The 18,789-nt window shown below is 41.0% G+C and overlaps 1 protein-coding gene across 7 annotated transcripts in view; it reads right to left on the bottom strand.

The window, feature by feature from the left end:
• The window catches only part of lpin1a (lipin 1a), a 28,761-nt gene extending 10,093 nt beyond the window's left edge, over positions 1-18,668 (bottom strand). The window contains exons 1-8 of one of the 7 annotated variants that reach the window (XM_035944004.2): positions 18,382-18,667; positions 7,132-7,332; positions 6,488-6,583; positions 2,284-2,380; positions 1,975-2,197; positions 1,237-1,308; positions 877-969; positions 598-709 (exon numbers count right to left, since the gene is read on the bottom strand). In XM_035944004.2, coding sequence (XP_035799897.1) covers positions 598-709; positions 877-969; positions 1,237-1,308; positions 1,975-2,197; positions 2,284-2,380; positions 6,488-6,583; positions 7,132-7,332; positions 18,382-18,468 — 981 coding nt within the window. In that variant the 5' untranslated portion in view covers positions 18,469-18,667. Of the gene's footprint in view, positions 1-597; positions 713-876; positions 970-1,236; positions 1,309-1,974; positions 2,198-2,283; positions 2,381-6,487; positions 6,584-7,131; positions 7,333-10,454; positions 10,644-18,381 lie in introns of those variants that run through there. The other 6 variants (XM_035944003.2, XM_035944006.2, XM_035944008.2 and 3 more) reach the window with 6 other exon arrangements.
• Between the last annotated feature and the right edge of the window lie 121 nt (positions 18,669-18,789).

Below are 18,789 nucleotides of genomic sequence, written 5' to 3'. Positions count from 1 at the left end.
AAGGGCAGAGACATTTCACACAGTATCTGTTATTTTTTGCACTTAAGCATGTTTCTCTTTGACCCTCCCATCTTCACTTCCCTTCTCACCATTTATTCCTTCATTCATCTGTGGTTGACCTCAAAAACTAACTACCAAGTTATAATTTGTTAAGCCGGACAAAAACCAAAGCGTAAAAGTGATGTTTTGTGGTATTCCTGGTAAGAAGAAGTAAGTTCTTGGCACTGAAAACAAAAATTAAATTTGTGAAAATAATTGATGTTAATCAAAGAGCTTTAGGGGTGACGGTAGGCTGATGGATTCCGCTGTTGTTAGGGAGCGTCAGGCAAGCTATGTCAAGTCTAAGGTATCAGGCTGAAATCTAATTAAAATATGTAAACAACCACTTAGTGTCTCTTCCTGTGTGTAGAAATATTCTTGGAAATCCCCACTCACATTACGTATGACAGTCTGACTCTGATCAGCACACAGAATCACATATTACACAGATTGTAAATGCCTATAAAGGGTTCTATATGGCACATCATGACTGTGTTGTTCATTTATTTCATGCAGTTAAAGAGGCTTTACCAACAGTATGGCATGGTATGTAGATACCTGAGCAGCCTGTGGCAGCTCCCCCCAGGTCCACAGCATCTCAGGGTTGTCCTTAGTCTGGTTGGTTAATTCTGAGTCACTTTTCGGCGTCGATGACCGTGAATCATCTGGGCTGCTGGTAAAGTGAGAGTCTGTATTTAGATCATTCTGCAATCCACAGTTTAACAGATAACGTAGTTTCATCATGTATAAATAACCTTAAAATACTAGAGAATAATAAAGCATTCTTGCATTTCATACATTTTCAGCATTGGGAGAGGGCGGAATTAAAGATTGTACCTAACAAGTGAGGAGAAGTGAGATGTCTGCTGAGGACAAGAGATGGACAGACCACAGGGTGCAGGAATGGAGAGACTTTCCTTAATCACAGTACTATGTGAAGATAAAGGAGACACAAACAAACAGACAAACAGAAAAAAAGAGACGAGAAGGGGAACAAAGAATGTAAAAGTGAGTTGCAGATTTATTTTCTTACTTATTGTGAGGACAGAAAAAATCTGGACAGTGTGTAGTATGAATTGAACAGAAAAAGAGAGCATTGAACATACGTTAAGAAGAGTTTATTGAGAAGAAGTTCACATTTTGAGTTAAAAAATGTACCATAAAGTGTGCATTGTGTGGTTTATGTCCAAATAATACCTCTGTGAATGGATCCAGTCAGTGCTGGGGTGTGTGTGGCTTTTGGCTGCAGACTGATCACCGTACACAGGTCTGATCACAAACACACACATGCAGGCAGATGTTAGTCATATACACAAACACATTATTTCACAATCAGTGCAGACACCTTAGCATGTAAACACAGTGTCTTTGCAAGTCTATACAAACATTTGTGGTCATGAAGCAGAAATTAAAACAACATAACAATTTTAAAAACCAAATGAGACTTTAGGAGCCAGTTTGACTGTAACCACATGTCACGAAAGAGCCAAGAAAATATTCTCATCAAGTACAGTATGAAACACTGCATGGAGCTGACACACATTCTTTAACGTCTTTAAGGGTTTCAGGAATTTTCCCAAGCCGCCATGTGGTAAACTTCCTAAAAAAGGCTTGGAGCCCTGCAGTAAGGATGTCTCTGTGAGCCACTATTTCAAAAAGACAGAGAACACTGTGGGAACAGGATGAGCGTGTCCAACAAACAGAGCTGGATTTGAAAGGGCTTGACACACATAAACACAAACATGCACATACTTGCACACTCACACATTAAATTGCTTTTCTCAAAACCATTTAAGTGGTTGATGGACTTTACAAACAACAATGTGACTATGACTGTGCGTGTCTCAGTGATGGAAAATGCTGACTCGCATTCAATTTTCCTCTCTCGTCTTCACCCAAACACACAATCACACACTTTCTCATGTAGGCACACACCTGTCGCTGTCCCCCTCTCTCTCCTCATCCGTGCTCAAGTCAATCGTGAACATGTCCTCGTCCTCTGAGAACTCTTCTCCACTCTCCTCCCTCCTTCCTCCTCCTCCTCCTCCTCCCTCTGGTCGTGCCTTCCTCCTCCGCTTCCTCCTCTTCTTGGTCATCCCTCCATCACCCTGCTGTGGTAACAGGCTCTGGACAGGAAGTGAGCTGCAGGGGATGTTGTCTATGTTGTGACAAAGAGAAGCATGAAAACTGATCCATATGCACGTTTTAGCAAATTGCAATGTTTGTATTTTGAACAGAACCTACCAAGGTGACGAGAGCTGCCCCTGCCCAGCTGGGATGCCATCAACTCTTCCCCCACTGACATGATGGGGGACGTTGCCAGGTAGGACGGGACCACCTCCTGTTGACAGGAGAATGTGACATGGTCAAATTCAGACCTTAATATGGTTTAAAAATCACTTAAAATTAGCAGCACTTGATTTAATCCCTTTCTGTAGTGACCCCTGGTATGAGGGTGCAGTTGTCTACAGTTCATTAGTCTGACTCATCAGATGTAGACTGTGGGGATAAGCCTCCCATTGGCTGTGCATTTCACGTGGATTTCTCCTCCACTTCTGTTATCTACATGCCATCATTTTTAAAATCCACTTCACTGTGCCAAACAATAAAAACAACCTGTGGACAGCCACCTACCAAACTGCAAATCTGAAGTTTTGCTGAGGATTTAGACTGTGCAGGAAGACAGCCCGGCTTGTTGTTTTCTGTGAATTTGTCATATTCATTCTCCCTGCAAATGTTTCACCAAAGAATTCCCCCCATCACTATTTTGAGAAGACACCACAGCTGCCTCCTTCACTTAGCTCCACCCAAGATGATTGTGACTGGATTGAAGAAATATTTACAAGCCAGTGATTTTTTCCAACCTATAGCTAAATGACCCAGACAGGCTACCAAAGATTAACTATTTACTTACATATGAAACATACTGCTCAGAAACTAATACAAAATCTGTATCATACAAATGCAGGTCTCAAACTAATGATTGAATTGCTATAAATAACATTTTAATAGAGTAACCATTAAATGAAAAAAATGCAGAAAAAAGTATGATATTTTCGAGTGTATTCAAAGCCCCGTATTTTCATGCTGATGAGTAAATACGGATTTTTGCCAGAAGAAATGTAAAATCAGGTGAAGATAGCCCTAAACATTTGCCTCACATTGGATTGTTAAGGACAAAGTGGGATCCCAGCCATGATAGCAGCTCTGTGAGCTGGTGCTTCAGGACAAATACTAACTTCAGCACTGCTAAAATAATGATTATTAGCATAATAATCTTTGCTTAATAGCTCTAAACACAGTGTAAGGATGATGGGAGTGACTTGTTTATTAGGTACTGACCACACCAAAGTAATTTGGATTCATCATCTGATGATCATACTGACTGTACAAATTGTCAGTACAATGTGGAGTTGTTGAGATTTTTCAGTCTGTACCAGAATGGTAGACCAGCAGACAAATACGTCCTTCCTTGTGGCTCTAAATAATCTGGAGAATTTGGGTTTGAGCTCAGATCAGCAGACTCACAGATTTGCTCATCTCAGGCACATTTTTTTTTTTTACCAGGCCAGCAGAATAAATAGGCAGAGAGAGACAGGCAGACAGAGGCTGACTGACTGAGTAAGATGAAGAGATGATCCAAACAGGGCTGACTGACACATGCTTTGTGGTTCACGTGTCACAACACAGTCCAACTCAGCCCAATTCATTTGGAAGGGAGAGGAGAAGGGACGGTGTTCAGAATGTGTGATACAAAAGGTCCCAGGAGAGCACATCTGCTCCAGGCTCTACGGTTAGTGGGATCATCCACCGCAAAAACTATTTCAATTCACTCGTTTAAAAGATTCTTAATGGGTTTTTTTATACCTCAGTCAAAGAAATGTGTGCTAAATACTGCTTTCAGATGGACTATGGAGCAATAGAGCATTGATTACAAAAAAGTCAATAACATGATGAAAAAAAGAGCTAATGAGATTATCATTAATTACTGAAGAAGCATGTGTCACATAGAACTTTAAATCTTTGATGATGATTCTGAAATGAAATTTGGTGACGCTACACTGATTGAATAAACATGAAAACAATTACAATTATTTTTATGTTTTCGCCTGTCAGCATAAACACATCAAGATACTACTGGTATTCAGAGGTTCCTGATGTTGTAGCCTGAAGATGAGAACATTTGGTAATGTTTCCTAAGTACAATCCGATCACTAATGTACAAGCCCCAACACATCGTCAAGTTTAACTTCACCCCTTTAGGGACAAGCGGGAGAAAGCACAGGGGGAGGAGAGGCACAGAAGACTGGGCTCCATGCCAAGTAGGGCCTTAAAAATGTTGCTGAGCTTTTTCCGTTGAGATCAGGCAGATAATAACTGAGACGCTAAACAAAGACGCTGATTAAAGGTAAATAACTCGAAACCAAACTGCCACCTCAGACAGAGTTTCATGCTGTGCCTGTTCATCTGAGTGGAAAACACACTGTGCATGTTGTGCCATTACTGGGAATTACTTGCATTTTCTTTCACAATGTGCACGTCTGTCCGATCATCTCGTCTGCACGAATTGTACCCACATCAGTGACCACCAATTTGTGAGCGCAGTCTGTGCACTCTGAGGGTGAACTGGGCAGAGCTATAAATAGGTCTCTGGTGCTTTTCCACTCTGTGAAGGGAGAGTTATGCTAAGGAGAGGATTTGACGCTAGGCCAGAACAGTATAACAGTCACGGTCAAACAGAATTAGCAAATAATTCTGTGTGGCTAGGGCTTTAAATTCAAAAGCCGTTATTTTCCCATCCGCTAAGGACTGAGGCATTATAATATACGTACAGGGGCCATTCTAAAGAGCTCCTAATGCACCTATTGATTAAGTTACCGTCAGAGAATGGATTCTACTCTCTGAGACAGACATTAAGTAATGAAAGTAGAATCACATCCGAGTAATCCTTCAGATTAGGAATTAGATCTTGTCAGATTATAACATATTCCTCTTAATTGTTGACGAGGGAGCACAGCCAGCTCTTGTCATTGCTCACCACTTCACACATAACATTGTGACTGCTGATGAGGTCTGTTTACCACAGCGAGGGAATAGATCATCCTTGTTTCCTTCAGAGGAATGATGTCCTGACCCTAAATTCCTCCATCCTTCCATGAATCCTTACCTATCACCTTACAGAATCAGTTTTCAAAACAAAGGGAAGTGTTCCCAGATTAGACTTTTTCCTGGTTTGCTTGCACTTGGGCTGCAAATACGTATGTGTAATATGATCTACTAGGGAGCCAAAATTTTACTGTTGTGTTGCACAGTTAGGCAAATTCCATATAATTCAAGTCTGACAGCTGCGTCCGCTCAAGTAGATGGAGGCAAAACAGCAACCAAAGGCTATGATGAATGCTATCGCACAATCAGCACACTATTTTTCACTCTGACTGTCGTGTTGCCATATTGTTATAGGACAAGTGATACAGAGTTTGACAAACCGGGCAATTTACTTTGTTTGTGATCATTAGTGCTTTTTAATTCATAATGTCTATTTTTTATATTTTTTAGCTTCTGAGGCCGCATGCAGAATTTCAACCTTTACTCTGGTGCTGTTTTTGACATACTGATGTCACAGCTTGCTGCTGACTTCTTGTTGTCCATACACATGACACAGGGTGACATACGCAGTCTAACAGTGCAGCTCAGTGAAGACCACAGCAAGAAATGAGTTTGCTACGAACTGTCAGCTGCCTGTGTAGTGTTTGTGTGTGAACCAGTCTGACTGTTTATGCTTTCTGCATGTCCTGATGGTTTGTTTCCAGGAAACTAAAGTCATGCTGGCCAGCAGGATGCCACGAAGGACAGAAGCTGTTGTTCCGTCTTGTTACTCAGCTTATATTTCAGCTGATATGCTGAAGTCTCTATTTGCTGGTGTAAAAACAGAATCAGATCTGCAGATTTTTTTTCTAAACAAACAGATGCTATTGTCCATGTGTCATTTGACTGGTCCCTCTTGCTGTCTATGATCAAATACTTTTAGATACATTAGTAATTGTTAAAAAAAAGTGACATCATCCTATTTTATTTTATTTTTTGATAAAGAATTTGAAACGTCTTCAATTCTCTTTGAAGCTCAGTCTCGTGATGCATCTAAAAAAGAGGAGAGGTACATTTCTGCATCCTCTGGGCTTGTCTGGGCAGGAAGACTAGAGATTGAAGTGTGATGATCACAATACCATTATGCGTTTGTAGATCTATCAGTAAGTGGTAAAAACCTGTAGGAACTCCGACAGTGAAACAGGACAAGAACTGACTGTGCTCCCTACAAGCAGCAGAACAAATTAAACACTGCCTGCATGTCGTTTCTGGCAATGTAACCTTCATGTACCAAGTTATGTTCCGTTCTATATTTGTGTGTGTTTACTGACTAGAAGTAATGCCTCTGTCAATCATTACTCACCAGTTTGTTCTCAGTCTCTTTGACGAAGAAGGCCTCTCCATTCTCTCCCAGCTTCATGTGCAAACTCACAGGCTCTCCATTAATCTCTATGTCCACCTGGAGGACGGAATAAAGAGCCCTTTAACATGTGGTCAGCCTCATCGTGTGTAGAAATGTGCAGTAGTTTTAGGGTTAAAAAAATATTAATCCATCTCATCTGTGTGTTATTTGTCACTATAAATGTATTCACAAAGAAAAAAAAATGCATTCATGCAGTGTTTGGACTGCTGTATATTCATCATTTATATATATTTAAATGCATTACCTGTTTGACTTTTAATAAGTGCAATATGGTTACTGCCTAAATACTTACTCTGCTATATATTAAATATCATAGATTAGTTTTATTTGTAATAAAAGGCTTGTTTTTTTAGTAATTTCTAGCCATTTTTACTCAAGTAAAAGATCAGAATGCTTAAATAAAGCCAGAATACTTGTTCTACCACTTACTTATCTCTTAAGAACTTTCTTTGTCTAGCTCTTTTGTGGTTGCTGCACATAGATTACATGCGTGGGCAAACAGACCCTTAGCTCTCTAATTACCTGCACACAGATACACACTACAGATGAAAACATAAGCGACGGAGAGTGCTCTATGATCTCACCACTTTCTCACGGGACCGCAGCACACCCATCTTGCCGAAGCGGACGTGGAAGGGAGAGCACTGCAGGGAGCCATCGGGCTGCCGGACCACGATGACGTCTATACATCCAGACAGTGTTGCAGGGTTGAGTCCTCTGTACAGCTCCTTGACCTGCACAAACACCTGGCCCGCCAGCTGACCCACATAGTTCATGGTCTGTAACTGGAGACAGAAAGGGAGGCAGAAAGAGTTTTTTTGGATTTCTTTGCTGCAGATGTGTCCCCACTTATTCTTCTTTGTCGATAAACTAAGATTTTATTTGTGCTTCATGCCTTTAACGTAAGACTGTATAATAATAATATAATGTACATGTGTGTGGTTGAAGACCATACTGTCATCCTGCCTCATTAAGATCCATTATTGATCCACTTGAGTTCAGTTACTGCCCACACACTCCAGCCAAACTTACAATCTCACATGCTTGGCAGGTTGCTGAAACCACAAACTAAGAGAATTTCCACGTTCTTGTATTTACTGACGTGCTGTTGCTGAGTGTTGGGAATGCTTGTGGGTGTGATTGGCGTTGGTGAATAAATGCTTTAAGGTTTTCCTTCTCTCTGTTGAAAACAAAACCACGATATAAACTCAGAAGCACCTTTTTTCCCCTCTCTGTAGTAAAAACACAGTCCATCAGGGACAACATTAATCAGATGGTGCGGTGCCAGCCTCTCTGATCCACAGCCTCTAATGCTCTATGTGTAGAATGCCAAACACGGCCCTGGACAGAGCCACAGACAGGGAAAGGCATTCACAGAGCTGCAAGACGGGTGGTTGTTTATTCAAGAGAGAGAAAGGAGCAACAAAATACACCCTGCATCCAGAAGAATTTAATAGTATTATTACCTTTTGATGATAGAAAAGTTGACATTTCTCATTTTGCATATTTATGCATATAAAGAAGCATAAAAAAACTATGAGAGTATTCAGAAGATTTGATTCTGCTTCTAGTCTCTGCTGTGTTATATGTCAGAGTGTGTACTACAACAGCTAATGGCCCTGAAGCCACGATGCCTTATTCATGGCACCAACTGGTATGATACTGGTGAGAGTGCTTGGAGAGCAGATATTTTTAGAAAGTACAGTGAAAAACACATAAATCTGCTTTTCACATGCTGGGCCAAATATGGTATATTAACACAACCAGCTACACGCCACCAGTGCCTCTTTAGGGGTGAAAGAATTTCTAATCTGTTGCACTGGAATTTGCTAAACGACTTGGATTGAGTCCTGTTCAAAAAATAAAAAAGAAAGAAACAAAAGGCGAGCTAGACAGAATGAAATTAAAAAGAATAAGAAAGTAGAATAAGAAGGAGAGGAGTAATGAGATGAACGAGTACAACTGAAAAAAGTGACATTCTGATGAAAATTAAAAGGAGCAAAGCAGATGAAGATGCTGGACTCTGGAGAAATAGATAATGTCAACTAACATAAAGATGACTTTAGGGAAAAATGCGAAGAAACAAAGAGTGTGGGATAAAGAGGGGATTCTGAAAGCGAGGTGAGAGGTGGGTTAAAGAGACAGGAAAAAGGCATTTTCCCTGACGCAATAAACAACCACACACAAAATCTGTGATATCAGTGTTGTACCTTGTCCTTTAAAACGTCCACCTGCCACCTGCTTGTGCTGACTCAGGCACTGACACACACACACACACACACACACACACACACACACACACACACACACACACACACACACACACACACACACACACACACACACACACAATATTAGAGCGTGACTCGGGAACAGATGGCAAACCATGTAAGAGCACTAATAAAGAGGATGATTTGTTGAACAGGCTTATTGTGACTCACATATTGTGATCTCTTGCTCTAATGAAATAGCATTATCATAGGTCTAGCATTATTCTTCTAAACATTAGACCTGCATTCACCCATTATAACAACACGACACACTACAATGCTGTTATTAAACCAGTGAATGAATGAATTTTCCAGACTACAAGAAAAATCTTTTCTCAAGTAAGGGATCATGCAGGTAGTTGTGGTTTTTTCCTGGGTTACTGTGGTAGAAATCAGTTGCACAGTTCACAGCGATACTATCCACAGTAACCACGATACTGTAACTGGAAAGATGTAATGCTACTTCACTTTTAGATGCTTTGAAACAAACCCAAATGGTTGGATACCACAGGGGTTTTCTTTGGGTGAATGTGTTTCTTCCAAGCGTGACTTCTTGCTCAAGCACTTAGAGTGGGTTTGTTTGGCAAGAACTACATAATTATATGCCCTCTTTGTCTCACTCTGGCTCCCTTATCTATTGATTTTCTCCTTCTCAGATGCACCCATACCACCATGAGCACATTCAAGCACATGTTCCAGCCCTGATATCACTGTCAACAATGGCCACGTGCAAACAGACGTCTAGTCCATGCACACACACAGCCCTCTCTTCCAGGAGCTCTGTCTTTCACAGCCAATCACAATGCTTCTCCATTACATAATAACCAATCACGAGACCACTCGGAGGGTCATTCTGTGTCATTCAAGGGACATGCAGTGTGTGAGAAACAACAAAATATTACAGGGATCTCTTCTAAATAGCTGCTGCTGGTATATGTGGGCAACAACACTGAGTCAGAGCTGCATTGTGTTTATTTAAAGTTAGTCAATACAAGACTTCAGCAAAAACAGTGAAGTCACCAAATAGAAGCAGGTAGAGAGATAACAGAGAGGGATTTACACATGATGATGTGGAGGATTATCCAATTAAGTCTATTCAGCATGACTGGAGCAGCAGTCTGACACTACAGGATTACTGTCTGGCACAGCTAAAAGGCAATAAATCAGAAAGAAATAATCCCATAAAGATTTTTGCTACAGTGCAAACATGTTAAAATCTCTTCGTTCTAAGAGGGTCACGTATAATAATATCACGCACGACTATCTCTCTATATAAGGCAACATAAATAGATCTGGACACATGGCTCCTATGACATTATAGCATCTGTGCTGAACCTGAAAAGCGCACAGCTCAAAATAAAACCCACTGCACCGACATGGCTTCATAAATAGATGGTAGCATCATGTGTGTGGCCTGTGTGTCGACATGTAAACATCTGCACGGGGTGAGGCTCTGCAGTCTGCTCTGAGATCAGCCTCCATTCAAACAGCCGCGCAATGAAAAACACGCAAAACAAGCGCCAAGTCAGCAGAGAGCGTTAAATCGACACCGACCGAACGGGTTCTATGAATATTTGAATCTCTCTGTATGTCCCCTGGCAGCATGTTATGGGTAGATAATCTGTCTTACTGCTTACATTATTTATGGTGTCGCTCGTCGCTCCGGGATCTTTGCTCCATCCAAATGTTCCGACTAAACGTCCTCTCCAGATCTACTGTTCTACCGTCGGTCCGCAAATCAAGTCATCCTCGGAAACACTGAGCCTCATTCGGCCGCGCTGACATCTGATCTTAGATCCTCCGCTGAAGGCTGCTCCGGTATTTAAACCGCAGCTGAAATCTTCCTCCTCCGTCACCGAGCTGCAGCCACGGAGACACCCGATTGGCTGAGCAGGAGCCGACGTCACACATTGTTTACTGTACATTTCCCTCTTAAATTAGTATCTTTGTTTTTTTTTTTTTGCTTTATGTACACTGAACACAAATATAAACACAGCATGGCACAGGTCTTATTTCTGGACTGAAAACAAAAAAATCGAATTTCCACCGTAGAAAAGGGTTAAATTTAGTCAACTGTGCATAAGAAGTTGAGCTGTGACAAATTCTAGTCTACTGAGTTAATCCAAAAGTGGGGCTTTTAAAGGACAATGTGACCACCACGCTAACACTTCTTTGACCAGTGACTATAAAAGGTCACCTTAAGATGCAGCTTTAGTCAGAAGACATGATGCCACAGATGACAAGAGAAAGACGAGAACAGGCTGTTGGCACACTGGATGCCAGTATGTCAACTGAGCTGCAGTCAGGCACTAAAATGCCCACAGCTCGGCCATTTGCCAGCTAAGAAATTGTTTCAGACAGCATGATGTGACAATTAATCTGCCACGTGATCCTCTGAACGGATGTGTCCGACTATGTGATTCCCCATCGGGAAAACATCCCACAAGCAGCATCGACAACTTCATTAACTGAATGTGTGACTCATGACTGACTTGTGTTTTCTGGTGAGTGACCCCACTCTCCATCTGCACGTTATCATGTCCAATATATTGCTTGCTGTCGTTTCATGACATCCGTTCTGTTATAGAGATGCTGTTTGCTGGAGAGAGAGAACAAAACGTATTCCCTTTGGCAAAAAGAATGAATAGAATCTACTAGGATATTGCATGATGCTTTTATTTTTTTTGTTAAGTATAAGTCTGTGTTTACTGTTCATAGCGTACTTGTTTTCAGTTAGTTGCTTTACAGATAACTTTGTGATGAATAAAAAGAGCTTTAGTTGATCAGACAGGCCATATGACCTTTTCTTGAAAAGAGCTACAAGGCATCTGCACTAAAACTCATTTGCTAATATCTCACCACTTACAGTTGCACTCTTGGTGGATCTTTGTCAGTAATATATTAAAATGTATATTTACACATGCCTTGCTCCTGATTTGTTAGAAAAAAATGAACCCCTGATCCTTCATTAATGACTTGACACTTTAATAATTCAACACCCAGGTTTTTGCAACCTAGCAACCCAAAGGCTGATCTTAGTAATGTCAAATAAACATTACTGACAGTATTCGTAGTAACTTTGAAACTCTGCATAAAAGGTGGCTTATTAGAAAGCACAACCAGATCTATTTTACCCTTACATCTGTAGTACTGATGCTCTGTTGAGCAGGTGCTACAGAGCTGCAAGTTAAAGAAGATATTCTGATATTTTGATGTGTACTCTGAAGGTTGGTACATCTTTCTCAGTTGCACTCGTCTTAGCTGAGACTAAAACTGAGCAGAAAAATATGCAACAGTTGTAATTATGAGTATGAATTGTAAATTAAGGGTGAGAACAAACTAGAACCATAATGTAAATGTCCTTTGTCTTTGTTATTTTGTCTGCTCTATCAGTACAGTTTGCTGTGAGGCCACATTAAGTCTCCACATTATTAAACGCTATGTGTGCATTTGTCTTACAATAAGTTAAAGGGATTAGGAAAAATGAGATCCCTAATTAAAGCGTCACATTTTAGATGCTATTCATATCCCATGATATAAAGTGCATGGTAGAAATATGCATGAGAACTTCTCAAATTACACGGGGTTAGCTAAATCTTGAAGTCATACATAAACATGTTTCTACTTGAGTATGTAGAGAAAAGGGATCATGTTCCTATTCTGAAGAAATACAACTCTTGCATGTGCAGCTGAGGAGACAAGAATAGCATTGACATTCAGTCGGCTTCAAGGCATTTGTATTTGTGCAATGTACTGACTGTGTCTCACTTGTCAAAATGTAATTCTACCTACCTGCCCTGACAAACTGAGGCCAGACCAACACAGCGTTGACGTGTCAATATTTTTTTTTTTTGGCATGTTTTGATTCTTAAATGGCTAGTGCAGTTTGGAATACAATTTGGTGGGTTGTTCTGGTAGTGACAATTAGACTTGCTATGCTGTTTTCATGTGCATACAGTAGTTCACCAACTGCAAGCCCAAGCATTGTTCTATAATAGTAGGGAACCTCAGGACATTTCAAGTTCAACAATAAAATAAAGACAGCGGCATGTTCAGAATGTGATTATATACATGTGGTCTGGGACATTTTTATTAATTTCTCCCAAAAAAAAAAAAATGCTGAAACAAATCAAACAAGCTGTAAACTCTACAAATTGTTTTTTAACAGGGAATTATACATGGGAATTTGTTTTTGGAAAGCAAAGCAACTTCCTAGAAAGACTTTGCTGTAGGGATAGCTCAGCTATCGAGCTGCTGACTTAGATTTATTTTAAAAAAAATACAGTTATAGGAGACACTATAGGAGACATTCGGGAAAAAACGCTAAAACTGCCCAACTATTCCTTTAGAAGATCATGTTTTCTCTTTTGTTTCTAGTTCACTCAGTCAGCGTAGTTACCTCATTATATTGACAGTTTAGACATTTATGGATCAGAGGCAGAAATAAACCTGAGAAGAAGGGGCTGCTGTTGTCAATAAAGTGTCATACATGACACATGTTGTACCATAATACTATCATACTTCTGCATATCATTACAACTGTGTGCAATACCACTGACATGTCAAATGATTCAAAATTGTACCACTTCTCAATAACTGCTTTATTTTCAAGTTGATTCAAGTTGATTTCCTCTTATGAACAATGAAAAACAAATTTGAATTTATTAATCGGCCTAATTGCAGGAAAATAGTTATAAAATGACCTGCTGACTCTGGGACTTTTTGAATTTTAGACCTATGGGTTGCGTTTGTGTGGATGTCTGTATCATGGCTCCATGTGGAAAATAACTGCCATACAAACATAAATAATTCCATGTGAGACTTCACTAAAATAGAGGATATTGAAAGTTTTGTGACCAAGTATAAATCAGTTAAAACACAGCTGCAGCAATAATCAGGAGGTAAACACTGACCCACAATGTGCTTAATCAGAACCACAGTGGTCGTCCCCCTAAAATGTTTCTATGTTCAGTGCACTATATGCACAGTGTAGCTCTACAGAACAGACAGACTTTAGACTTAGCACAGGGGCCATCAGTAAAACTCACAGAGGCTATGACAGCTCAGACAGCATGAAGGGCAGTGTAGGAAAACAACACGCATCCACCTCTATGAATGGTGTCCAAGAAAAAAATAGCCTTGTTTGCTGATCAGAACAAAAATGCAAGGTGAAACTTTCTACAAAACACACACACAAAAAGCCTGATTCACCTAATAAATCTGGGAGCACATTTTCTGGTCAGATAAGACTAAGATACATGTGTTTGTGTTGGTATCCGGCATGTTTGTGAACAGTGAATGCATAGCCCTGACAGTGAAGCACAGAGGTAGCAGTGTAACGATATGGGTTGCATGATAACACTACAAAGCACGCTGCCAAAACCACACAAGAATTTCTGATGAAGAAAAACATGAACACTATGATCAGGCCAAGTATGTTGCTTGGCTTGAACCCAATACAACACCTTTGAGGTATTCTAAAGAGAAAAGCAGAGCAACAAAATTTCCCCAACAAAGAGCAGCTGAAAAAAGTCTGCAGAGTTGCAGATCATCTCTCCCTGATACCCTCCCTGCTATAAAGGTGGACACATGATGATTTGTGTCTCAGTAAAGAATGCATTCAGTTCCAATAGCAGAGCCTGCTCTTTAATCTGGTAAATCTAGAGTAGTGGTTTAGAGAAAATGTAAATGTATGTGTCTATGAGAGAGAGAGAGGGAGACGTTGACTACACAGAGTGAAGCACAGTCTTTTGTAATCAATACAGAACAACTAATGGCACCAGTTCGATGCCAGCACCAAACTGATGCCATTAGTTGACAGCTGTTATTTTTGTCAAACCTATTATTAATGTTTAATGCATGACTGCCAAGCAGCCAAACAGCCAAAGAGTAACAATAAAGTTTCAGTTACAAGCACCGCTGCTCCACAAACAGCCACAACAAATGTATTTTCTCTAGATGCTGGCTAGAAGGATATTTCTTTTTTTTTTACTAGCTGTTTTTAAACATTCCTGACTTTTGTAATCAGATTATAAGAATTTTATGTAAGGTGCTATTCCCTGAACCCAGGGTCAGGACACACAGTTCTTACTTTCTAGAAACTAACACAAAAGTTTATCTCCCCTCACAGTCTCGCCTAGCTGGGACTCATGGCTTTTTGTTGTTGCTCAATGTTTCTAAGAACCAGCCCACAGGACTTGCACTCACATCTATCTACCCCTGCTTCTGCTTGTTATTCTAGAGCTTTTCCAGAGACTGGCAACAGACACACAGGACGGGATGTGTTTGTTTGTGTGCATGAAACTTTAGTCCCAACATGTGACATAGTTAAATCGAGTCTATGGCTCAAGTTCTGCCGTCAATACTCATAGTTTGCACTGCCTAGCTGTGGAACATGTGACCATCCACTGTGTCATAGACGGACACACACACACACACACACACACATATGCTATCAGCGCCAGGCAGAGGGAACAAGGAAGCACGTGTTGGGTTTTCTAAGAACTCTGCCATTCATCAGGGAGCAGAAAGGAGCCAACTAGAGTGGGAGAGGGAGGGGAGACGGAGAGAGAGCGTGAAGTTAGGAGAGTAGGCAAGAAAGAGAATTTGCAGAATGTCTGTGTGTGTGTGTGTGTGTGTGTGTGTGTGTGTGTGTGTGTGTGTGTGTGTGTGTGTGTGTGTGTGTGTGTGTGTGTGTGTGTGTGTGTGGGCGTGTGTGTGTGTGTGTGTGGGCGTGCGTGTGTGTATGTGCGTGCGTGACAGAGAGAAAGCTGTAGAGGTGTGGCAAAGGAGAAGAACTGGTTTATTCACTGCAGTGTGCAGGGTGACCACTGGCTCAGGTGTTTACTGAAGCTTACAGTGTTAGATGATGATTCGCAGTAAAAGCAACTGCAGTAAAATCTAACTAAATGAATGAAGCAGAAACAAAAAACACCAACTAGCATGTCTAAAACTCTCATATCAGTACAATATATTTCTTTTGAAGCCTCTGGCTACACGGAAACATGCAAAGTTGGAATCATTTCTAAGGGAAAAGGAGAATAGCTCTGCAACGTAACTTGATACTGAAGATCATCTGTGGTTGTAAAACTTTGACATGAAAGCCTGTGACATGGAGACAAGTATGAAGGAGAGTTGGATGTGACAACCTGACCATTCAGAGGTCCTTCAATTTCTTTCCAAGAAAACTTGATTACATGTTCACTCTGTATGTGTGTTTTATTCATTTGAGTTCAGCGCGTATGTTGTTGCAGCCGACTGAGAAAGTGAACTTTTATCTGTGTGTGCAGTCGAACCATGTGCTTGACCAACAGCTCACATCGCTAGGCATGACCTCAGGCCCACACTGGTACTTATAAAGACATGTTACACCACAGAGAGTGAAGCTACATGACTTATTACGTAACAACACCACCATGCCGGGGCCCAGCGACTGGCTCCATGTGCTCAGGCAACACCTCCACGCTTTGTCCTCCTCCTTTAGTCCACATTATATCTGCCTGAAGTTAATCTTTAATTGATGACGATTCTTATTTTGACCCTGTGGTATGTATAGCATTTATGGTTACGCAGGTTTAATGTTTTTTTAAAGGGGCAAAAAGTGTAAATTGACATAAATGGGGACCATCCAAACTTGAAGAAAAACTGTACAACTACATGGCTTTTAGGCCTTTATGCTATCTGTCACTGGATTTTGATCTTGACTGAGTGGAAAAAATATCTCCAAACACGTAAACAATTATTTATATTTGTTGGTATCTAAAATTTAAATTTAGATAGACATCAGTGTTTCTAATGTGAAAGATGCATATGCATGTATAATCTGTTGTTAGCAGCCTCTGGTTGAATGCAAGGCAATTTTAAAAGTAATTTAATGAACGCCTGCTGTATATGGTAAACAGGCTCGAACACAATGTCTGCATGCACTGTATAGCTGAATATTATTTATGATGGCAATATGCTATGGAATCTAACTACATAACATTTTAAAAGAGGATTATTTGCATCTATCTGTTCCAGTTAGTCAGCCAGTGGCAGTGCACGTGTTAATTTCACTTTCACAAGGTGTACAGTTAACAGGAAATCTCCTTTATTAGGGTCAACTAATAACACTGAGAGACAGACAGCCCTGATGCTCTTTTACTAACCAACCACAATGCAGATATTCTTTTCCACACATGCTAGATATTGTTGTTGTTGAGGTGAAAATAGGATTGGTGACCGTGGCTGAAAGCTGCAGCGTCTAGCCTTGCAAACTGAACTAATCAGATTTTTCTAAAGCCCTGTAACGTGTCTGCGGTGGGGACAGGCTCAGCAGTTCAACAGTGGTGTGTGGCTGGAGCAGCTTTATGATTGGCTCAACCAGCCCATCCCCCCCCAAACGACACCCCCGTCTCCTTGGTGATGAAATGAATGCATTGTCGGCCTCAGAGGGAGTGCCCGGGAGAAACCAGGCAACCCCTGTCTCAGCAAACCGCCTTCTTCCTTCCTCTCTCCCTCTCTGTTCTTCTCACGTGTCTGATCTGAGATAATACTGCAGGGTGATCGCTGGAGCCATCAAAAACATATCAGATCTCACACACACAAGCACACGCATGCTGCAGACGTTACAGACACACACATACAGTTTGCATATACAAGCAGATTTCAATCGTGCAAAGAGCAAATATCAACCTGCCCACATAACAAACTAAGCACATGGCCACACATTTTGTGATGAATGAAATTCCTGAGAGCAACACAAAAGCCAAGTCTGTCTGTGTTTACAGTTTCATTCATCGCACACCCAAAGATGCTTGTGTTGAATTCAAAGACATGCTGCCAGTCTGCTGCACACCATGTACTAAATAAGGTAGATGATGTAGAGAGTTGAAAAATGTTTAGTGCAGCACACTTTTTTCTGTAAATCACAGCTTTACAGGAATGTACTTTCCTGCCAAGAGTCACATGTGAAGATCAATACTACCCTCATGTCTGCCCATTAACCACAGCAGCTATTACGTAACACAGTTTAACCCAGTAATTCCCATGTTTACCAGGCAGTCCAGGCCTACTTTCCCACTGGTTATTAGTAGTTATAGGCATTTTAGGAGCTGTCTTTTTGCTCATTTAAATCTAAATCCACAGGACAACACACGGCTCAGTGCAGGCTTTTTACAGTGTATTGCTTCCTTTCTCTTATACAACTACATCCATCCATTATCTATACACCGCTTAATGCTCATTGGGGTCACGGGGGAGCTGGAACCTATCCCAGCTGACTTAGGGCGAAAGCAGGGGACATTCTAGACAGGTCGCCAGTCTATCACTGGGCAAACATTCACATCTACGGACAATTTAGAGTTACCAATTAACCTTAGCATGTTTTTCGACTGTGGGAGGAAGCCGGAGTACCCAGAAAAAACCCATGCATGCACAGGGAGAACATGCAAACTTCATGCAGAAAGATCCCAGGAAGGCTGGGACGCAAAGCGGGGATCTTCTAGCTGCAAGGCGAAAGTGCTAACCACCAAGCCACTGTGCAGCCCATACATGGTACATATATTAATATTTGATTGTAGTTACCCAGGACCAGCTGTCATTGGGGCTGTCATCCTCACTGTGGCTGCTGAAGCCTTGTTCTTCCATGCGGATCATGGCTCTATGACGCATGATTCACAATCGTGAACTTCTGCACAGACTCTCACAATGTTGTGAAAAAATCTGCCACAAAAGGGAACAGTTAAGTCCTCTGAGAAGTTTGATGTGTCAAAAAGCTGTCTACTGGTTGTTGATGATGTCCTGGTCAGCTTTCTGTAAAGTCTCTACTATCTTTGTTGTCTAACTCAGTCTCTTCAAGGTAGTGCTAAAGCTCTTCTAGATGGTTCGGGATCAGTCGGTACTCTTAAATCTGTGGGGTTGTTTTGAGTGAACAGCTAGTACTTGTGCGATATGCAGTGAGTGTTTTAGACTAAAATTACCAACAAGTGTGTT

This window comes from Amphiprion ocellaris, chromosome 1 (assembly GCF_022539595.1).
Source record: "Amphiprion ocellaris isolate individual 3 ecotype Okinawa chromosome 1, ASM2253959v1, whole genome shotgun sequence".
Lineage (NCBI taxonomy): Eukaryota > Metazoa > Chordata > Actinopteri > Pomacentridae > Amphiprion > Amphiprion ocellaris.
This window is presented reverse-complemented; position numbering and strand designations above follow the sequence as displayed.